The 20693-nt window shown below is 35.8% G+C and overlaps 1 protein-coding gene across 3 annotated transcripts in view; it reads right to left on the bottom strand.

The window, feature by feature from the left end:
• Positions 1-20693, bottom strand: part of LOC306856172 (rho GTPase-activating protein 24-like) — a 133546-nt gene that overhangs the window by 14777 nt on the left and 98076 nt on the right. For 2 of the 3 annotated variants that reach the window (XM_079395253.1, XM_079395254.1), the window contains exon 4: positions 3985-4107. In XM_079395253.1, the coding sequence (XP_079251379.1) occupies positions 3985-4107 (123 nt within the window). Of the gene's footprint in view, positions 1-3984; positions 4108-11010; positions 11129-20693 lie in introns of those variants that run through there. The other variant, XM_079395255.1, reaches the window with a different exon arrangement.

The raw sequence follows: 20693 nt of genomic DNA, 5'->3' as shown, positions 1-20693 counted from the left end.
TCTTCATTTTTTTGATGGTCTTTCCTCAATACTTTTTGTCCCTCGTTACAGTATCGCACCCTTTGAGCTCTTGCAGTTCCTTTGGTCTTCTTTTCTCTCCTCTGATCCCTTCTCTTCGTCTCATCTTGTCTCCTTTTCGTCCACTGATTGATCCGATTGCCCTGAAGCCATTCCCTGTATATTCTCTGTCCTCTACTCCTGTACTTCTGGAAGTAAGAGTCCGTTCCCTTCTTAAGGAGGTTTGGATTTAAAGGGGAGGAGACAAACTGCTCCATCCATCCAAAGCTCAGACCTGACCTGTACTTCATAGCAAAGAGTAAGACAGGGCCAAAACAACCCCTCCTCTCTGTCCCCTAAGGTTAGTGTTAAAAAGCTGCTAAGCTCTTAGCTGTGTAATCATCAGTTGTGGCTGTTCCCAGCCTTCTGCCCTCATTGCTGCTGTTCACACCGCCGTGTTTTTGTGGACATTTGAACAACGGCGCTCGGCACAAAAAGCTCCACAATAGCTGTGGGCGAATCGCTCTCAGCCTAGAAGGTCTTCCAGATCATTGGCGGAAAAGATTATATGCAGAAAGATTGTTTTAATCTTCTTGAATATAGAATAAAAACATGAATTTTGAATGAATATTCTTTGTCTAAACCTTCAGGCCAGGATTAACAACTCAAACAATGAAACGAGTACAGTAAATGTACATTTAAATGAGCTCTAGATGCTTTTAAGTTCACAAAGATTAGACATGCCAACAGCAGCAAATTATGACTTCATTAAAGGGCCTGTATTAGATTCTCACAGTCAGAAGCCAAATAGGAGCTGCCTACTGTATAACACACATTGCATACGAAATGGAAGTCACTTTCTTGACCTTAGAAGCTAAAATCTGATTGCCTGGTTTTAACTTGCAAGAGTCAGGGTTTACTGGTTTTCATCTTGCTTATGATCCGTACTTTATAGGAAGGACATATTCATATGTTTTTGTTTTCATCACAAAACAACATGCTTTTCCACCAGTGGTCTGTTGCTCTTTCAGATAAACTCATGAATAGCATGTTAAAAATTGTTTTACATGTCATTCAGAGAGAATTTTTCAGAGAAACTCTTTCTTTTGTCAAAAAATTACAGTTCTTTGGCCAGAATGAGCTTAAAGGGATAGTTCACCCAAAAATAAAAATTCTGTCATCATTTACTCACCCTAAAGTAGTTCCAAACCTGTATGAATGTCTTTTTTCTGCTGAACACAAAGGGAGATATTCTGAAGAATGTTGGAAACAGAGCAGTTCTGGGGCAACGTTGACTTCCATAGTATTTTTTTTTCCTACTATGGAAGTCAATGGTGCCCCAAAACAGCCTGGTTACAAACTTTCTTCAAAATATCTTCCTTTGTGTTCGGCAAAACAAAGAAATTCATACAGGTTTGGAACTACTTGAGGGTGAGTAAATGATGACAGAATTTTCATTTTTGGGTGAACTATCCCTTTAAAAGGTGTGATTATTTTATTTAAACTAAATATACACTAAACTAGTCTATTATAGTATTTATTAATTGAGTAAAAACAGCAAAAATAAAAATAAATAGCTTTTATTTTTATATTTTTAATTTTCTTTTTAAATTTCATTTAATTAAGTTTTAGTAATTGTGTTAAATGCTTTAATCAGATTTATTAGTTTTTGATATTTATTTATAACTTAATTTTTGTTGTTTCAGTTGTTTTAGTGCTTCAACTTATCAAATTTTCATTTAAGATTAAGTACAAATTTTAAGATTTATTTAAATTGCAGAAAACTGTTTTTAATAGTTTTATTTAACAATGCCAACCCTGTGTGAGACTAAAAAAAAGCAGAACTAGAAGAGTATTATCACAAATGTTAGTAGTCGTAAAAGTGTCTAGTGCTTCAACTTTTCTAATTTTCATTTAAGATGAAGTTAACATTTTTAATTCAATGTGTCATTCATTTCAATTGCAGAAATTGTTTTTTAATAGTTTTATTTAACAATGGCAACACTGCGTGAGACAAAACAAAAACCGTAACCAGAACTTGAAGCGAATTATCGCAAATTTTAGTCGTAACAGTGTCTTATTTCATTACATCATGCTGAGAAGCTCTCATTGGCCCAAAGTTGTGGCTTTTCCTGTGCAGCATTGCGTCTTCTGTGAGGACAGATGCATTTCTTGACACTGCATGTCACATGTTGTTTGAAAATGGTGATATTTGACATTATTTTTAAATAAAGCTTGCATTATTGGTCCGTCAGGTCACAAATAAGTTTATAGAGTTCCTCGTTTACTCGAAGTGAACTTTTTAACGAATATGTGATCTCTGTTGGATCACACTGGAAGTGTCAGCCTCAGAGGGGTCAATACTCCATTAACTACAAAGAAAACACTTATAAGTCATTGCTGAAAGCCGATAAAGTCTTTGACACAAGTGTGATCACACTGCAAAATAAGTCAAAATCTAATTACGTCTTAAAGTGATTATAAACGACTGTGACCTAATGAATGATCAACTTCTTGCAGCTGCACACACATGCTCATATCAAATCAGAGACGGAGATGTCGAAGGTCAAGGAGAAGAGACTGGAACACACATGCAGTGCAACTGGGTGGTCGTGAAACACCACAGGACCCCTACAGTGGAATATTGTACACTGTTTGACTCAGTGACCTTTGACCTGCAGGGTAAATCAGCTGACTGTGGTAGGGAATGTCACTTTCACAACTACAAATGTGAACAAAAGATACATTCCTGAGGAATCTTAATTCTTTTGGCTAAACATATGTAAATATGAGATATGAATGGCTTTGTGCACAGAAATACCACACATGGTTGTAACAAAGTGTCCATTTGTCCAAATCCAATGAAACAATTGAGTTCACAGAGAAATATTTAAAGGTTAAGACGGTGTAAGACCAAGACTACAAACCAAGCAACACAAAAAAGCAATATGCTGGCCCTAGGTATTACCAATGACTGTGTAAAGTAACTTTTGTATTTAAACTATGTGTGTTTACAAGAAAATACACTTTAAGAAAAGCCAAACTCAGCAGGTAAAGTTGATGCAACATCATGAAAGACAAGTCATAAATTCCACAACATGCCTCTCTGAGTTTAATGCAGTCAGTCTGTATCACATGGCTTGGTGCCCTCAACTCTAAAGGCTGGACTACATGTGCTTATTACTGTGAATGGTTGATTTCTGCCCTCACAAAGTGGGATCATTCAGATGGCCATGCAAGGATGAGCAGGCCGGTCAGCAAACCTTTAAACTGACCGCAGAAAGTGGGCAGTTTAATGAGGTTGGTGCTGTATGCGAGACGAGCACACCTCCTAATTGTGTACTTAAATTTAACAGCTGACTATTCAACCTAATTCATTACATACATTTCTATCAAACTTATCTGACATTATCAAGATGTTCTGACATTCATCAATTCTGAGTTCTTGTCATATTTTATTACAATATTCTAAACTATAGCAAATAAACTGTGATAATGTGAGATGTTGAAGGTGATTTTATATTTTAAAATAAATATCTGTATATTTACTTATTAATAATTAACCTTTTTTTTACCTTTTTAGTTTTGATAATTTTATAAATTCTAATTCTTTATTTATATACTTTTTTATATTTCAATTTTTTCCATATATATTATAATATCTTAATTTCTCTTCAGCAGAAGAAAAAAAAATCATACTTGGAACAACTTTCTTTTTTAGGGTGAACTATCCCTTTAATCTTAAATCTGCTCTATTATTTTATAGATGTACTGGGAATCGCTGCTGGATAATATAGAGCGGTTAATGTTGCAAGCAGAGGTTCACATGTTATTTGGCTCCTTTAACTAGTCAGTATCCAATACTTATGCAGTAGTATATTATATAGCAAAGTTGAGGCTGTGTAAGTAAAGCAAAGTTAAACTGTAACTGTTTATATCCATTAACCAACAATGACTTATTCTGACAAACTGATTGCAGAAGCTCACCTCCTCCAAACGGAGCCCATATCACCCTGCGGATGCTCTTCACCCAGTCCTCCATGTCATTCTGTGTGCTGGCCATAAGTAGATATGTCTCATGGTTGGATGTCATTCGCTCCCTGTCGCCCCCTACAGAAATAACATTGACATAAAGGTCAGAAGTTTGTTGGGTGGAAATGTTGAAATTTTCTTCCATGTAAAAACACAATAACATTTAACATGAATATCAAAATATAATTTCAAAAGTCATCCTTCACACACACTGTTTCAATTGTGAGGGCCAGCTAAATAAAAATAGCTTGAGCATTCTTTACTTTTTTTAGTCTGCGAAACTTTCCTTTACAACAGCAATGACTATTGGAGTTATTTGCTCAATCCTAGACACTTCAACAAACCACTTGTCAACAACCAATTAGGTCATTAAAGATGAGTGGCGGAACATGCCTTTGTGTACTAAACCTCAATGACACTTCTGTGATCTGTCATTAACCCTCGACTCAAAGCCATTATTTACAAATGTACAGGTGTGTTGACATCTGTGAAGGGCGCTGGGCCTGAGACGTCACATGTTTAGTCTGCTGAGGAATGAAGTGCCCGTCTTGCTTGTGAGAACAGCATGCATGGGCCATTTGAGCTGGCTCATGAAATTAAAATGAACACTTTAATGGTAGAAAGAGTTAAATAAAGGATTTAACCTTAGTTTTTTTTAATAAGCTATTAAAAATATATTTTAAATATTAAAAAAAACAACATTACAATTAATATTAATATTTTAAGATTTTAAGATTATAGCAGTGTAATCGTTGATGAAAATAATGCAAAAAAACCTCATGATATAAAAATAATCTTATGTAAAATATATTTTTTTATCAAATTATCAAATTTAAAATTAAAAACATTTATATAATTTAATATAAATCATCAACCATTTTTTGACAGGTTTTCAGAATAAAATGTCATTCATGAAATACCATCAGACTGTAAAAACTCTTTGGCAGTTTTCAAGAGTTAATGGAGATATGATTAGTGTGAAAGACTAAATTATTCATTGTATTCATTTGTGTAGTTCTCTGGGGACTCTCGTTGTCTTGATCATTGATTTTCGTCTGCAACGAGATCAGTTTGTCAACCATTAAAAATGTATTTATGGACTGTCGAGAAGCAAAACAGATGGAAATCGTTGAAGGAACAACAACAGCAGCGGTGATTCCATGATTTCTCCACGGCACCCCTCGAAACAGAGCAATTGATCATTCAGAAATATCTTTCACGCACAACCTTTTTTTGTCAAATTTGGAGACTTAGAGCTTCAGCTTACTTGCTTGTTAGATTTGCATTTGTTTCATTTATGAAAAACGACTGTTTGCCTTGTTAAATTTACAAACTCTGCTCCGTATTACATGTTCTAGGATTGAAAGTTTGCTGAGGCGAATTAGACATGTCAATGGAATACTGGAGCAAAAACCATTTAAGCAAACTCATACAGCCAATATTTTGTACTTTCTGTAAGGTTTCATGCACCAAAATTGGTGTATTGCCATCTCAAAACGTCTGTAGAATTAAACAGAGTTATTTTAAGGGTTATTCCACACATAAATGGCCTTTGATATGATCCAGTAGTTTATATAACCTATTAAGATGCATTTTCTTGAACTAAAATAACAAATAAAACCATTCAAAGAATATCTGAAAGCTCAACACAATCCATTTCATTCACATTTCAGAAACTTGCGCTAGTGTTTCGGCATCCACACCTGTTTTACAAATGGAAATGAAAGAGACAAAAGCTGGAATGCTGAGCTGCAGCCCACCGCCTGAGGCTGGAGATGAATGGAGGGTAAGATAACGGCAACCTAAGCCAAGACTAAAGTGTCATGGCATATGCACCGACCCGTTTACATAGGAATGCATGCATGCAACAAAGGGCAGACTCGACAGGAGTCCGGTCGAGCACAGTTTACAGACCATCTGCTGTGGTCTCATCTTCCTACCGCTGCAGCACATATTACAACACATGCACACTCACACAAGAGGCCTGAACAGACTGTCTGATGACCAAGAGGAAGCTAAATAAATCATAAATGAGCCTATCTAGCAGTAAACAATGGCTGTTTACCAATTAACACAGCACCTGTTACAGAGAAAGAACGGATGAGTGCTAGCCAGCTCAGTCCTCTAAACTGCGATGCAGGGCTGCTAGAAATGAAAGAACAGACACTGACAGCCACAGGGAGCCACTTCATTAAAACATTCAGATTTAAAAAAATAAATAAATAAATTCTAAAATTCAATTGTTAGAGAGCGTGATTTTAAACCTTAAAGTGAATTTTAGCTCCAATTGGCATTACAGGTTAAAATATCAATATATATATATGGCTCTGTTCGAAGGCGGTCGCATTTTTCTACCCTCCCTATCCTGAACTTCCCTGCTTGCTCTCTCGTATTGTCTTGTCCCTCTTAAGAGACTCTCGCTGCACTATTTACAAAACCGAAATTATGGATCTGATCAACTGGTCTCTTAACGCAATTGACACCATCGTCTCGACTAGAAGATCGGGATCTGGAGAACCGGAATGTCCTGCTGGGACGTTTGCTGCTGGCTACACGATGGACGCATGGGAGAGATGGCGGGTCGTGTGTCTGGCGGCTCTCTCCGTGGAGGACATTGAAGACATCTTCTTATTCGGAACCATGATAACTGGGTTTCTGCTGTTTGGATTAGGTGTTGCCCTAAACTATCGGAAAATTAAGGAGACGGGATTGGCTATCCAAAACCTCTCAAGGCTGCCCGTCATGATTGAGGCTGTTGGCAGAGCGGTCGGCTCTGAAACAGAGACGATTAACCGCAATATGGATTCGATCACGGCTAAGCTCTCGGCTTTGGAAAGGAAAATTGATGGACAAGGAGATCAGAATGGACAATGAGAATAGCTGTGAAACCAGAAGACAGCTGTTCGCCCAAAGTCAAAACAATCGTATCTCTTTCCGGCTTCCCAAAACAGAACGGCTTGGCAAGACCGCTCTGGTATCAACTCTCCTGTGAATACTGCAGGGAGACGCTCTTTCTTCCCTCCCCCATCAAACACCTTGTTATTGTCGGGCGCTTGGGCTCTGGCCAAGGTCGTTTCCATGGCAATTGCTATGTCGCACCACAACCTGCGAACTGAGACAACTGGTTTGGAGTACTGGCGCAACGGATTTCAAGGCATACGAACTCACACGAACTTACACATACACACACTCATACGCTCATATATACAGATTGTCATCCACCTCCCTACCCCCATCCCACGCCTTCGTCGCTTCATCCCATCAGTTGATAACGGGTCTGTGTTCGCGCTGTAATGGCTGCAGGCCGGATGACTGTTTCGTCTGAATTGGATTACTATGCAAGTTATGTTCCTGTGTTGACTGTGCTCTATGCTGAGGTTTTTGTCTGTTCTCACACTGCACTCCCGTTCAGGAGCGTAGTGTGAGGACTATTTTTTTCTCCTCTCTTTCCTCATATTGTGCTGTATTCTTCTTCTTTATTGCATTTCGTTGCCTTGTACCTACATGTGCAATGACAATAAATTGAATCCAATCCAATATATATATAATTTTTTTTTTTCCAAAATTTTTTATGTTTTCTTTAAAGGAATCTTTTATGCTTAAAATACAGTAATGTAAAAATTTAATTTATTCATGTGATGCAAAGCTGAATTCTCAGCATCATTACTCCAGTCTTCAGTGTCACATGATCCTTCAGACATCACTCTAATATGCTGATTTGCTGCTCAAGAAAATTTCTTATTAATTGTAATGTTGAAAACAGCTGTGCTGCTTAATATTTTGGTCTTACTGGATCTTTGATGAATAGAAAGTTCAAAAGAACAGCATTTATTACAACATTATAAATGCCTTTTGATTAATTTAATGCATCCTAGCTTAATGAAATATTAATTTCTTAAAGAAAAATCTTACTGACCCCAAACTTTTGAACGGTAATATAAATCTGAAAATAAAAAACAGTAATGTACTTTTTGGAGTTCAGCCATCCCCACTCACTTTCACTATATGGATTAAAATGGTAAACAAGTGAAAAAAATAGCAGAGGTTTCACCACCACAGACCTCAAAATGAGCAGTTCTGCAACAAAAGGCTTTAGTTTGGTTCAAAGGGCAGGATGCCATTCACAAAATAAGACGCTCTAATCTAGAATAGCACATTGTATTGAACCAAAGTACCAAACAATGGCATGAAAACAAATGCTACTAGTCTAACTATCCCACATTTCCCTCAAACAACGTCAGCATTGCTTCTACTGCCCCACGGTTCTCTTTTCAATCATTTTACCCAATAAAACAGCACTAGCCAGCACTCTTGTTCACTCCAAAGACCCCTGACCCCGCTCTTACTACCCACAGATACTCTAATAGATTGCCTTCCTCTCTAAATGAACTTAACGATCTATGACCCACATACTCTCCCCTCCCCTCCATCACCTGGCTGTACATTAATGTTAATGTGGCTCTTTAAGCTAGACTTTTCCCATGAGTATAGATAGAGGTGACCCATTTATGCTATTCTAGGACCAGCAACCTTTTCAAAATTGTAAACAGAAGCTTTAAAGTTCTGAGCTCACCGTCCATCTTTTGGCTTCTCTCTACCTCGCAGCGGGAGAGTGACGAGCTCTCAAGGGTTCATTATGAACCGGCCTTTCACAAGCCTGCTGCCATTGATCCCGGTGCCAGTTCACACACTCAGGAGGCTAACGAGAGGCCTTTGTGACCACTAAGCATTCAACAATCACCCATCTTCATGACCAGGGCAGGGCTGAGCCAGTTAGCAAACCATAATGTGCCAAGCACGATGTCACCGCTGACAGTTCTACTCCAGCGATCTTCAATAAGGCTAATATGCAAATGGCTGAGCTAATTACATTTAAAATAACATCATTACATTACGCTGCCAAATATTGCATCATGCGTGCTTTTTGGTGTGTTTTTCCAGACACACTGCTTACACACTAAAAAGCACTTATGTGGATTAGAAATGAATTATAGAAATGTGTTATCCTTGCAAAACACATCTTTTTGAGTAAGTTACTTTTGCCCTATATAATCTTGCACCAATTAATATGCATGTATGACATATATGCTTTTTGGCGCCATTAAAGGAATAATTAATCCAAAAATTTAAATTTGCAAAAAAAAAAAAAGCACACACCCTCAGGCCACTCAGCATGCAGATGAGTTTGTAAGAAACAAATCCATCATTAAGGCATTATAACTTTAAATCATTGTTTCTGGCCAAAATACGAATCCACAATAAAGCTTCCTACAGTGAAAAAGTACATACTCTGTTGTCCTCTTACATCAAAATCCACTGACATATAACTGTTTTGAACTATTTTCTCTTGTAAACGGTGCTTGATCTGTGGATATTTCTCTCCTGATTCAGACAAGACAACTTTTTCACTGGAGAAAGCAATATGTATAGATTTTCTCATATCTTAGTAATGGTCTGAAGTTGAAAATCTTCTTGATGGATTTGTATCTTACAAACACACAGCTTTATGCTTCACAAGATGCTATCTGATGGATTGGAGTCATGTGGATTACTTGTGGATTATTGTGATGTTTTTATCAGCTGTTTGGACTCTCATTCTGACGGCACCCATTCACTGCAAGTGATGTAACCACACATTTCTCCAAATATAGTCCGATGAAACAAATTCATCAATATCATGGATGACCTGAAGGTGAGTACATTTTCAGCAAATCGTTCATTTTTGGGTGAATTATTCCTTTAACTAGGAATTCATATACAGACATAACACTAAGTAAACATATAACACATAAAGCAGTATATTTCTATATAGAAAGCCCTCTGACAGTATGTTTAACTAGTGGAGAGAAGGTTTACCTATAGCCCTAGCAAGAAGTGTGTGTGTGTGTGTGTGTAATAAACAACATGAGAATGAGCCACAGACACACACATTCCTCTCACGCTAAGTGTGTTTATCAGTGTGTGCTGCTCCTATGGAATTCTCACATATGGAACATCTATCACATGCACAAACCCTAAAACATCCCAGAAAGACAAGCAAAAATGCTTCATTTTCAACATCTGTCAAGATAACGCCCCACTGACATAATAAATCTACTCACATAGAGCAGGGTCCTTATAATGTAAAGACCCAGGGTGCATTCTTGAAATGTATCTGTGATCATTTTTAAGGGTTCGTCTATAGCCTATGCATCAGACAGATGTGAGCACTGCATTTTTGAGATACAGTTTCAAGTTAACCCTCTATTGCACAATGGATGCAATGAGTATTCATTATTAAACATCCACCTTTTTATCATTTAGTTAATTTGGTCACTCTGTATTTCACAGTTATATCCCATGTTAATATGTATTACATATTTGAGCTATTAAAATCTGAGTTGATAATCACACATGTGGCACAATGGAAAGCCACATGATGACTTCAAGTTCACCAGCAACAGTCAATAACACTTTAAATACTGTATTACCCACATAAACACCTTCACCACGTGACACTACATTCATGCAGTAAACATGAACTAAATAATATAAATGCAACATAAAACACTTCAATATAAAACTAATAACAAAAAGAGACATTTTTAAATAAACCCTATACAAAACTGTTCACGCAGAATGCCAATTCCCCATAAATAGTGTAGTGATTCATACATTTTACAGTGATGAGATCAATTTTATTCTATAATAATAATAATACTAATAATAATGTTTTAACATTACTTTCGTAATGCATGCAGGGTTAAAAATAGCTCAACTTTTAAAACGCGTCGCGAGACCCTTGCGTTACGTCTATTTTTTAAACGCAAGAACAAACTAACCCTTAGAAATACTTCCATATCTGCGATTTCTGTCCGGTCTTGTTTACACTCTCTGTAAAATCTCACGCGCAACAGTTACAGTCTCATATTTTGCGCGCTTCAAAATGAAACCACCACACACGACAACGCCATAGAATAACGCCTCAGTATGGATACTAACCCTTTTGTATCCAGTTGCGGGTGGTTGTTACATGCGTATGGACTCGGAGTACTGCAGATATAAATCCCACTGATGTTCCACACTGCTCCGCAGCAGCACCTCGCGCACCGGCTGCTCGAGACACAATAGGATTAGCAGCGCGCTGTCAGTCCCTCCCCTCACGCGCTCGGTGCCACTACTGTTATTTTTTTATTATTATTAATGCCAAGGCAACAAAGATAAAAGTACAGATAATATCAACATTATGTACAAAGAGGTGACTTTACATGCAAAGCACCATTTCTAGATGTATGTAACAATAAGTAAATAATCCAAAACCAAGTTTAACAAAATAAGTAAAAAAAGATTAAATAAATTAACTGTCTTAAGAGCTTTAAGATTCTTGGAAGCTGAAATAGCTTGGATATACTGTTGAACCTCTTTTTTAAAAACAATAAATAAAGGATTTTGATGAGAGAATTTACTGCGGTGAATATGAAACTTTGCAAGAAATAATAATAGGTTAATTATAAAATATTCATTAATTTTATCTTTTTGTATAGTAAAGAAGCCAAACAGTACATCCTTGAAAAGCAAAGAGAAACCCTGGAGCACATTGCGATTGATAACATTAGAGAATTCAATCCAAAATAGCTGCATGTGAGGACAATCCCAAAAGACATGCATATCAGTTTCATTAGGGTCACCACAAAAAACACAGCTTGTATATTTGATTTGAACCTTTTCAAAAACACTTTAGTTGGGTAAAATCTGTGTAACAATTTGAATGAGATGTCTCTAACCTTGTTAGTTATGATGTATTTTGAAGACAGAGTCCATACTTTTTTCCAGTCAATATGATTAACAACAATCTTCCAGTAAGACACCACATATGGAGTTGTTACAAGCTCCTTCTGAAAAAGGGATCTAATCTTATAGTTACGTGATGAAGGATGTGACAAAAAGCATAGTTTTCCTTCTAGGATTTCAAATGGGTCTAAAGAAATAGGTAAAGTACTGGGTGAGTCCTTTAAAAGCATGACAACTCCTTTAGGAATAGCATCCATGACAATGGAGAATTCTTTGGGAGTTACTGGGAAGTCAAATTGACATAAAAAATCTTTGTAACTTAAAATAAGGCCTTCTGAGTTAAGTAACTGAGAAACTATCAAAATGTTTTTCTTAAACCAATTACTGAAAAACAAAGATTTTCTCTTATATACAATGTCTTGATTGTTCCAAATGAAGTATCGGTGTGGGGAGAAATTGTGCTTAAAGATTAATGACCATGCAAGTAATGACTGTTTATGAAATTTAGATAAATTGTAAGGGATTCTAGCAATATTGTAATTACAGATCAATAAGAAAGGGAGACCACCTAATTTAGAGAAGTAGTAATTGGGGATAAAATTCCGGTGCCACTACTCTTGTTTGTTTGGCGTTTATAGCTGCGTGACGTCATACACATCGATGAGTGTGAACGGAGTACGCTAATTTATTGCATTTATTTCAAATCTTTCGATATAAAGGCTCACCTTTTAAACACTTTGTATTTTTAATTATACAACAACACCAATCTAACTTGTCTTCTTCTCAACCTTGTGTTCTTCTTAAGAAACACTGGGCTAAAGATTTTTTTTTTTTTAATTACATGTACAAATAAAGCATAATTTGAGTTGAGTTACATAGGTAATATTTTTGTGTTTATATGCTGTTTAATATCAGTGTGATAATTCGTGATAACATTACACACACACACACACACACACATTTTATTATTTTATTTCATTTTGCCATTTTTTATCATTTTGTTATTTTATTTCTTTATTTTTACTATTTATAATATCAGTTTGCGTTTGTTTTATTTAAAAATTTAATTTGATTTCATCTGTCATTTTGTAATTTAATGTTATTTTAGTTTATTGTATTTTATTTTTGCATTTTAATTTAAATTTGCAATTTAATTATTTGACTACTTGTGATGTTAAGTTGCATTTCAGTTTGATTTTATTAATTAATTTTGGTTTGGTTTTTGTAATTTCATATTGTTATTTTATTTCCATTTCATGACATTTTATTTCATTTTATTTTAGTGCTTTTCAGATTCAGTTTTTTATTTTATTTACAATTATTATTTAGAATTGCTTAGAATTATTTTATGTGAGAAATAATGGTGGAATTTATTTTATTTTATTTTTTATTTTATTTTAACATTTTATTTTAGCCAAGACCTTGACACATTCGTTTATACGCATTAATTCATTTTCATGGACATATGATTTTACTATTATTGGTGGGTTAATGTTTATCCATACAATAAAATGATGAGGGAATAATAAAAGCTTACTAGCCCTCCCATAAAGAAACAAGGTAACTATACTTGCCAAAGTAAATTTGTATAAGGGCAAAAGATTAACTTATTACATGCTAGAAATTTGTTAAATGGAGCATATATTTCTTTTCAGGATGCAAATCATAAAAACACTGTTTAGTCTAGTCATCTTGACCTCCTGACACACACACACACACTAACCCAAGCGCTATCTGTCTTGGCTGACTCCCTGTTCGGTCATCTATACAGCATTCCCTGCATTTTTCCCGTTTCCCTGATTTAGAAATGCACACCCTCTTTCCTCAGGATGTCCTGAACAACTGCTCCAGTATTTCTAATCTTACGCATCTTTGCATTCACCATGAGTAAACCGATTAGCAATATTTTTCCTCCTTGAACAGCGGGTCTGTGCGTGCCATGTGTCCCTCCAGTAAGTCAGTAAGTAACCACTGACCCAGACAAACTCTTACTCATCTCATTAAATTAAATGAGATCTTCAAGATGGTGGTTTGATAGTATAGTAAATCTCAGAGCTAATGTCTGTCATGCATGCTTGTGGGTTTAACACCAACTGCACTGACATAATTAACTGAAGGTCTTTATTCAGATGTCAGTGGCGTTTTTCCACGCAGCTGTCCGGAGGCATTCGCAGGCTGCGCTGTGTGAACGGATTGCTATACAAACACACTTTGACTCCCGAAAGAGTTTCTAGTGTGTCTTCTCTCTTTTTCTCTCTTTCCTCAGAGAAGAGACAACAAAGTGCTCATATAACCTTTACAGACATGAGTAACAGGAAGAAGTGACTTGCCCTCCTTTAATACAACAAACCCAGTGACCTCATTTATCCTGTTTACTCCTCCATAACATCCAGGATGGACCAGACGTGCTGTGCTGCGTGAGTTTTTTGGTGATCACCAGCATGCAAATAATCAACATGCAAATACACTCATGAGTCAAAAGGGAGATCTCAACTAGTCCACACATTTACAACCAATTTGATGTTTAATACTGTATACATACTGTATACAGCCATAAAAGAAAGACTTTCGACCAATAGGATTTGACTGTGGGTAGGGCTAGCTAGTGTAATGCTGCAAAGTTCAAAATCAAAGTGTCACAATCATGGCTTCTAAGGACAATAACTTTGATTATCATGAAAGTGATTTATTGCATGTTTTAGACATGGTGTTTGACCTGATCTGATGACCCTGTCATGAAAAGTCTTATAAAACCCATTGTATTGACTAAGATAGCCGCAATGGAGAGGAAAAGGATGCATTCAAAACTTTTCACATTACGCTTAACCCTTTTTGCATTCCACTGCTCCACTTTTCCATTTTATTTTCTATGTAAACATGCACTAGACTGGCGTTTTTGACTATTGCACTGTCTTTTGACACTATTCTGAAAAAATGTACCCCTCAAGTTCAAATAACTTTAAAAAAAAATGTGTTTTTTTTTTTTATTCCAATTTTTCAACACAAAAATGTGTTCTGCATGAAAGGCTACTTAAGTGTCTTTTTAAAACACAGTTTAAAGCCAATTTTAGCTCTGGGTAAATCAATGCTTTACACTTGTATTTTAATGCTCCGGAATCACAATCACATTTAATTTAATTTAATTTAATTTAATTTAATTTAATTTAATTTAATTTAATTTAATTTAATTTAATTTAATTTAATTTAATAATTTAATTTAAAATGCATCTTTAATTATTCAACATGATAGAAATCTAGAAAGATTACCAGAAAAAGGGTAAACAAACACTAAAAACTAACACTAAATAGCTTAATTATAATCAGCTTCAATGCTTACCTCATTAAATATGCATGAGCTTTACAAAGCCACAGCTACTTTAGTTTTTGCATCTCTTGTCCAGTCATTGGGTTTCAAGTGTGGGACAAATTGGTGCATGAAATCTGCATCTGAACTTTTTCATGAATAATGATTCGTCATTAACTTTCATACTTAAATGTATTCGAAATTTGCACAAAAAAAATATGTACGAACAACATGCATATATGAAAAAAAATCATATACTCTGGGTGAATTTTAGACATATTTCATCTTGAATATATTTCATCACCTGCAAGATATTTGTTTGTATAACAGTGAAAATACGCATATGTACAGCTACATGTGAAAAATTGTGCGCAAAGTCCTTGTTTTATGCAAATGACTAACCTAGTGCACATGGTCGCTCATTTAATGAAACACTTCAAATTCATTAACATTAGAACCAGGTTAAGAACAAATAGCGATGTGAAGTTCTCCTGTTCGCACAAATACTTAATAATTCACACAATTATTAGTCAATGAGACACACCCTTTACAATTTCAAGCATGAAAAACCCAAAACAATGATTTTTGAGCACTAATATACGGTACACGATGACTGGCTAAAATGTGCATATGAGCCCAACTCATCCTAATCGAGTCCTTCCTGATTCATGCAGTAATGTTAGGATGTGTAGACTTTAGTATAGTTCTGCAGGGGGTTGCCTGATACTGTTGTCTGTTGTCAGGGAATCAACTCTGTTGTCGTGGCAAAGGAATGTGGCGGATTGTTTACAGTCATATCCTAGTATGTTCCATTGAACTAGCAAGCTGCGGTTCCATGACTCCTGCAAACAAAACATATTTCACTTTCTCTGCTCTTTCTTTCCAAGTCTCAGTCCTACAGCAGTGCTTACGAGCTCTAAGGGACGAACTCTGTCTCCTAGCGCTAATGTGGCATGAATGATTTATGCTGTTGCGTGGAAAGCAGCACTCTGAGTCCAGCAACACACTGAATCAATTCTTGTAGCTATCATACCGATATCATATCACAATAGATTATTCAGCATTACGTCATTAGATCACAGCTACTGCAGTTGCAGATCGTGACCTTTGTAAAACAGTGTTGATAAGGAGCGGAATGAAGGATTAGACAAACTCACAAACAGTCTGTTGTGTTCGGGCCTAATCTTAACTTGGATTTACAACCCATGTCAGGGTTTATGCAGTAAACACGTCTCCATTAGTCAAAGCACATAAAACTATTTAATTGTGTACTGTGTGTAGTATGTCTAATAATAACCGCATTATGTAAATAAACCAGGTTGTGATCTGGAAAGCTTATCGTTTGAGCGCAGAGACCACCCTCTTCTTGCGATAGCTGACGAAACCGAATAGCGCAGAGATTTGGACTCACCGTTGTGATAAATATGAAACATAATTGATGGGAATTTATGATGGATTGCCTGTCCAACAGCCCAAGCAGCTGTCAGAAGATAACAGCCATGTGTAAACTAGATCTTAGAAAGTCATGGAATAATTCCAGCACTTGATTAACATGCAATGCATTTGACTCTGTGCTTTTTATTATGGATGATTGAGAGAGTTAGTGCATCTGTTTTTGCTCTAGACATTGAACAGACATGGCATAAACGTCCTCAGTTTATGTAAACTTTATGGTTTTTGGTTGTGGGAAGAAGACTGCTTTTCTAAAGGGGAAGTCACACTAGATTTCCATTCATATAAATTATTAAACATTAATTTTATTTATTTATTTTTGTAATAATACCAATAATTAACATGAATATGATTACATAATTATAAATATTAAACATACATTATATATTAAGGTAATATACCAATTTTTAATTGATGAATTAAATAATTTAATAAATTATCATTTAAAAATGAAGAAATGTTAAATACTTATCAATTTATATTGATTATTTATTAAAAACTTAAGCACTAAAGTGTAACATTACATCACATTGCATAAGTTTACTGCATGTCCATGTAATTTTGCATGCTCAATTCAAATGCATATGATTAATATGGTTACATAATTATAATCACTAACAAATTGTATGATGAAGTACTATAAATAATAATAAATACCCAATTAAATTATATTAAATAATAATTTAACAATATAGAAAATAAGATGTGTAATAAAGTTATATCATAAAAGAAAAGTTATTATCTTGTAAACCACATGGCTTTTATTCACTCTTGCCAAAGGTGAGTGAACTGATTTGGCCATGTAGTGATGTAGGTCAGATAAGGCAAACGATAGGCTAATCACAGTCCCGGCTCTCCACCAATCAGTTGCACAAATGACGCAGGCCATTGTTTCCGTCAGTAAATCCAATCAAAGGCACTATGTCAATCTCACACTTCTCTCTGGGAAAACATAATAGGAGATAAACCAAGTACTACAGTGAAAGCGAAAGATAGCATGGAGACTTCATGCTTGTCAGGAGATTTGACCAATAAACAGGATTATATCTCCAAAGGTGGCCGTTTTCATTCTCCCAAGTAAATGGTGTTATACTGTTGTCCACTGTGAGAAGTTTCTCCATTCCCATTCCTAATCTACTGACCTTTACAAATAACACTTTTGGCAGAAGGCAGCGGAATCAGCTATATATATATATATATTTACTGTATATATGAAGAGTTCAGCTGCAAAAGCCTCTAAGTACGTCTGACGTTTTTCTTTAAAATTAGCATTTCTTTACTATGTATAGGTTTCTATGTAAGTACTGGTACTTCTGAATTAAAAATAATAGATAATAGATAGGTGATAATAGGTGTTTTACGTTAATATAGGATCAAAGGAAAATTGAAGTCTTCCTTGACAGTCCTCTAATTAAAGTCTTTAAGAGTCTGTCTCTGACTGTAGTGAAATAAAAGGTTCAGAGCAGCAGTCAGACAGTCTCTGGGTCAGTGTCTGTGTTTGAGGTATCCTGAGACTTTAACAACTCAAAACCCACACCATCTGCCACTGATGGCACGGAGCAATGGGCAGACGGGCTCTTCTGAAGCGACTCGGAGCAATGGGCAGACGGGCTCTTCTGAAGCGACTAGACAACCTGTCACCCCACAGGACTCTGACAGGAAGCAGAGTACAGTTTCATGGGAATAACAAAAGCAATGAGACCTGAGGCTCTGGACGGTGGATCTGCGCCAAAATCTAAACACTCAAATTTTTAAGGCAGCATTACTCCCTGAGAATGCAATTCCATAATGCATTACAAAAAACTGATAAAATCTATACAAAATGGTGGAAAATGTTGACATTTTTGATAAATATAATGCATTATTTATATTTCAGTAATTTTATATTTACACTACTATTTAAAAGTTTGTTAGCAGTTCCTAGTATTTTTTTTAAGAAATTAATACTTTTATTTAACAAGGATGCATTAAATTGATCATTTAAATGACAAAGACATTTATAATGCTACAAAAGATTTCTACTTCCATTATTATAATTTTTTTTAACTTTCTCAAATCCTCAAAGACCCTGAAAAAATGTATGATGGTTTAAACAAAAATATTAAGCAGCACAACTGTTTTCAAGATTGATGATTCTTGAGCAGCAAATCAGCATATAAGAATGATTTCTGAATGATCATGTGACACTGAATACTGTAATGATGCTGAAAATTCAGCTTTGCATTACAAGAATAAATTACATTTTAAAATATATTCAAATACAATACATTTAATTTAAATTGTAATAATATTTCACAATTTTACTGTTTTTATTGCATTTTTTAATTCATTAAATGCAGCCTTGGTGAGCATAAGAGACTTTAAAAGAATCGAAAACACTTAAATGGTATTGTATATACATAAAAAAAATGATAAAACATATCCTTAAAGGAACACTCCAATTTTTTTTAGAAATAGGCTCATTTTCCAACTCCCCAAGAGTTAAACAGTTGAGTTTTACCATTTTTGAATCCATTCAGCCGATCTCTGGGTCTGGCGGTAGCACTTTTAGCTTAGCTTAGCATAGATCACTGAATCGGATTAGACCATTAGCATCTCGCTCAAAAATGACCAAAGAGTTTCGATATTTTTCTTGCTAGGTAACTAGTTATGATATAGCTGGGGAATACTTTCAGGCGCTGCGTAATATCATTGTGCCTGCTGCACCCATGGTACGGTCGCAAAGTTCCTTGATTATTACGCCGGAATGAGAGTAGTGCCTAGAAAATCGAAACTATTCATGTTCCGTCAGTCTTAGTACACGATGTAACTACATAAGAGTCAAGTATTAAATAGGAAAAATATCGAAACTCTTTGGTCATTTTTGAGCGAGATGCTAATGGTCTAATCCGATTCAATGATCTATGCTAAACTAAGCTAAAAGTGCTACCGCCAGACCCAGAGATCGGCTGAATAGATTAAAAAACGGTAAAACTCAACTGTTTACCTCTTGGGGAGTTGGAAATTAGCCTATTTCCAAAAAAGTGGAGTGTTCCTTTAAACATGAAGGCATGTATACTTTTATGCATTGTATGTCTCTTTCTGTGCATGTCTATGGTCCAGCATCTCGTCAAATAGGAGCTCGTCTGCTCTTTAATGAGTGACCTGGGCTATAAGACGACCCAAACCAGGTGGAACCAAACAAAAGGGTTATAGTGAGCAGCAATTACTGTCACATACCTTCTCCAGAAATGCCCCCTCACCCTTAAATGCTCCATTATGTGCGTTTCCATCATTGACTTCGCTAATCCCGAAGATCAACAGCCATTTTATTAACAAAACAGCCACATAAATAAGCCCATTGTTACAAGGGAATCATTTTGTGGTCGCACCAACAATGCAAAGATACAGAAAATTATTTACTTTCTTATGTTCCTCTCAAAACAGCATTATAAAACGCCACAAATATTTGATTTAGATGCTCACAGCACACTAAGGAAGCAGCAGGAGTTGGCAGGGAAAAGGACAATTGCTGTATAGCATTGTTTGCACAGGATAGACATAACATATTTCATACATCCTGGTCGAGCTTGAACTCCTCTCAGCTACCATGAAGAGTTTTTAAAAGTCTAAAGGGAGCTGCTAAGAAATATTCATGGAGATATCAAGCAAATATTAATGGGTTGCACAACACATGCTGTACAGAGAGCATCTGAGGTTCTCAGAGACAGCTGAGACCCATCAACACATCTGAGAACATCATGAGGAAGAAACAGAAACTGGGATTGTTTTGAGGAAAAAGGGAGCGAGAAAGAAAGCAGAGACTAATTGTTCATGAAATTGTCTAAACTCATAAATAATGGCCCACTCAAACAGACACAAAGGGCCCAAACGTGCTTATCGCTACAAATAAAACCATTCTGGCATCTGTGAGCGCTCAAATTAATCTTCAGTTTATAGAAAATGACTGACTAAATTATTTAAGTTGTCACACTCCATATGAATGCAAATTATGATACTTGTAGCAAATCTAGTAAACCATTCTAGCATCTCAAAAGCTTCTCATCTGCAGCACTGTACAATTTAACAGCAGAATTACCTGACAGACACTTGGATATCCCAAATGGAGATAGCTGATGTCCAACCTGTTGCACCACCT

Source organism: Barbus barbus (genome assembly GCF_936440315.1).
Source record: "Barbus barbus genome assembly, chromosome: 36".
In the NCBI taxonomy this organism is placed as follows: Eukaryota; Metazoa; Chordata; class Actinopteri; order Cypriniformes; family Cyprinidae; genus Barbus; species Barbus barbus.
Note: the sequence above shows the minus strand (reverse complement) of the source record. Positions and strands in the feature narration are given on the sequence as shown.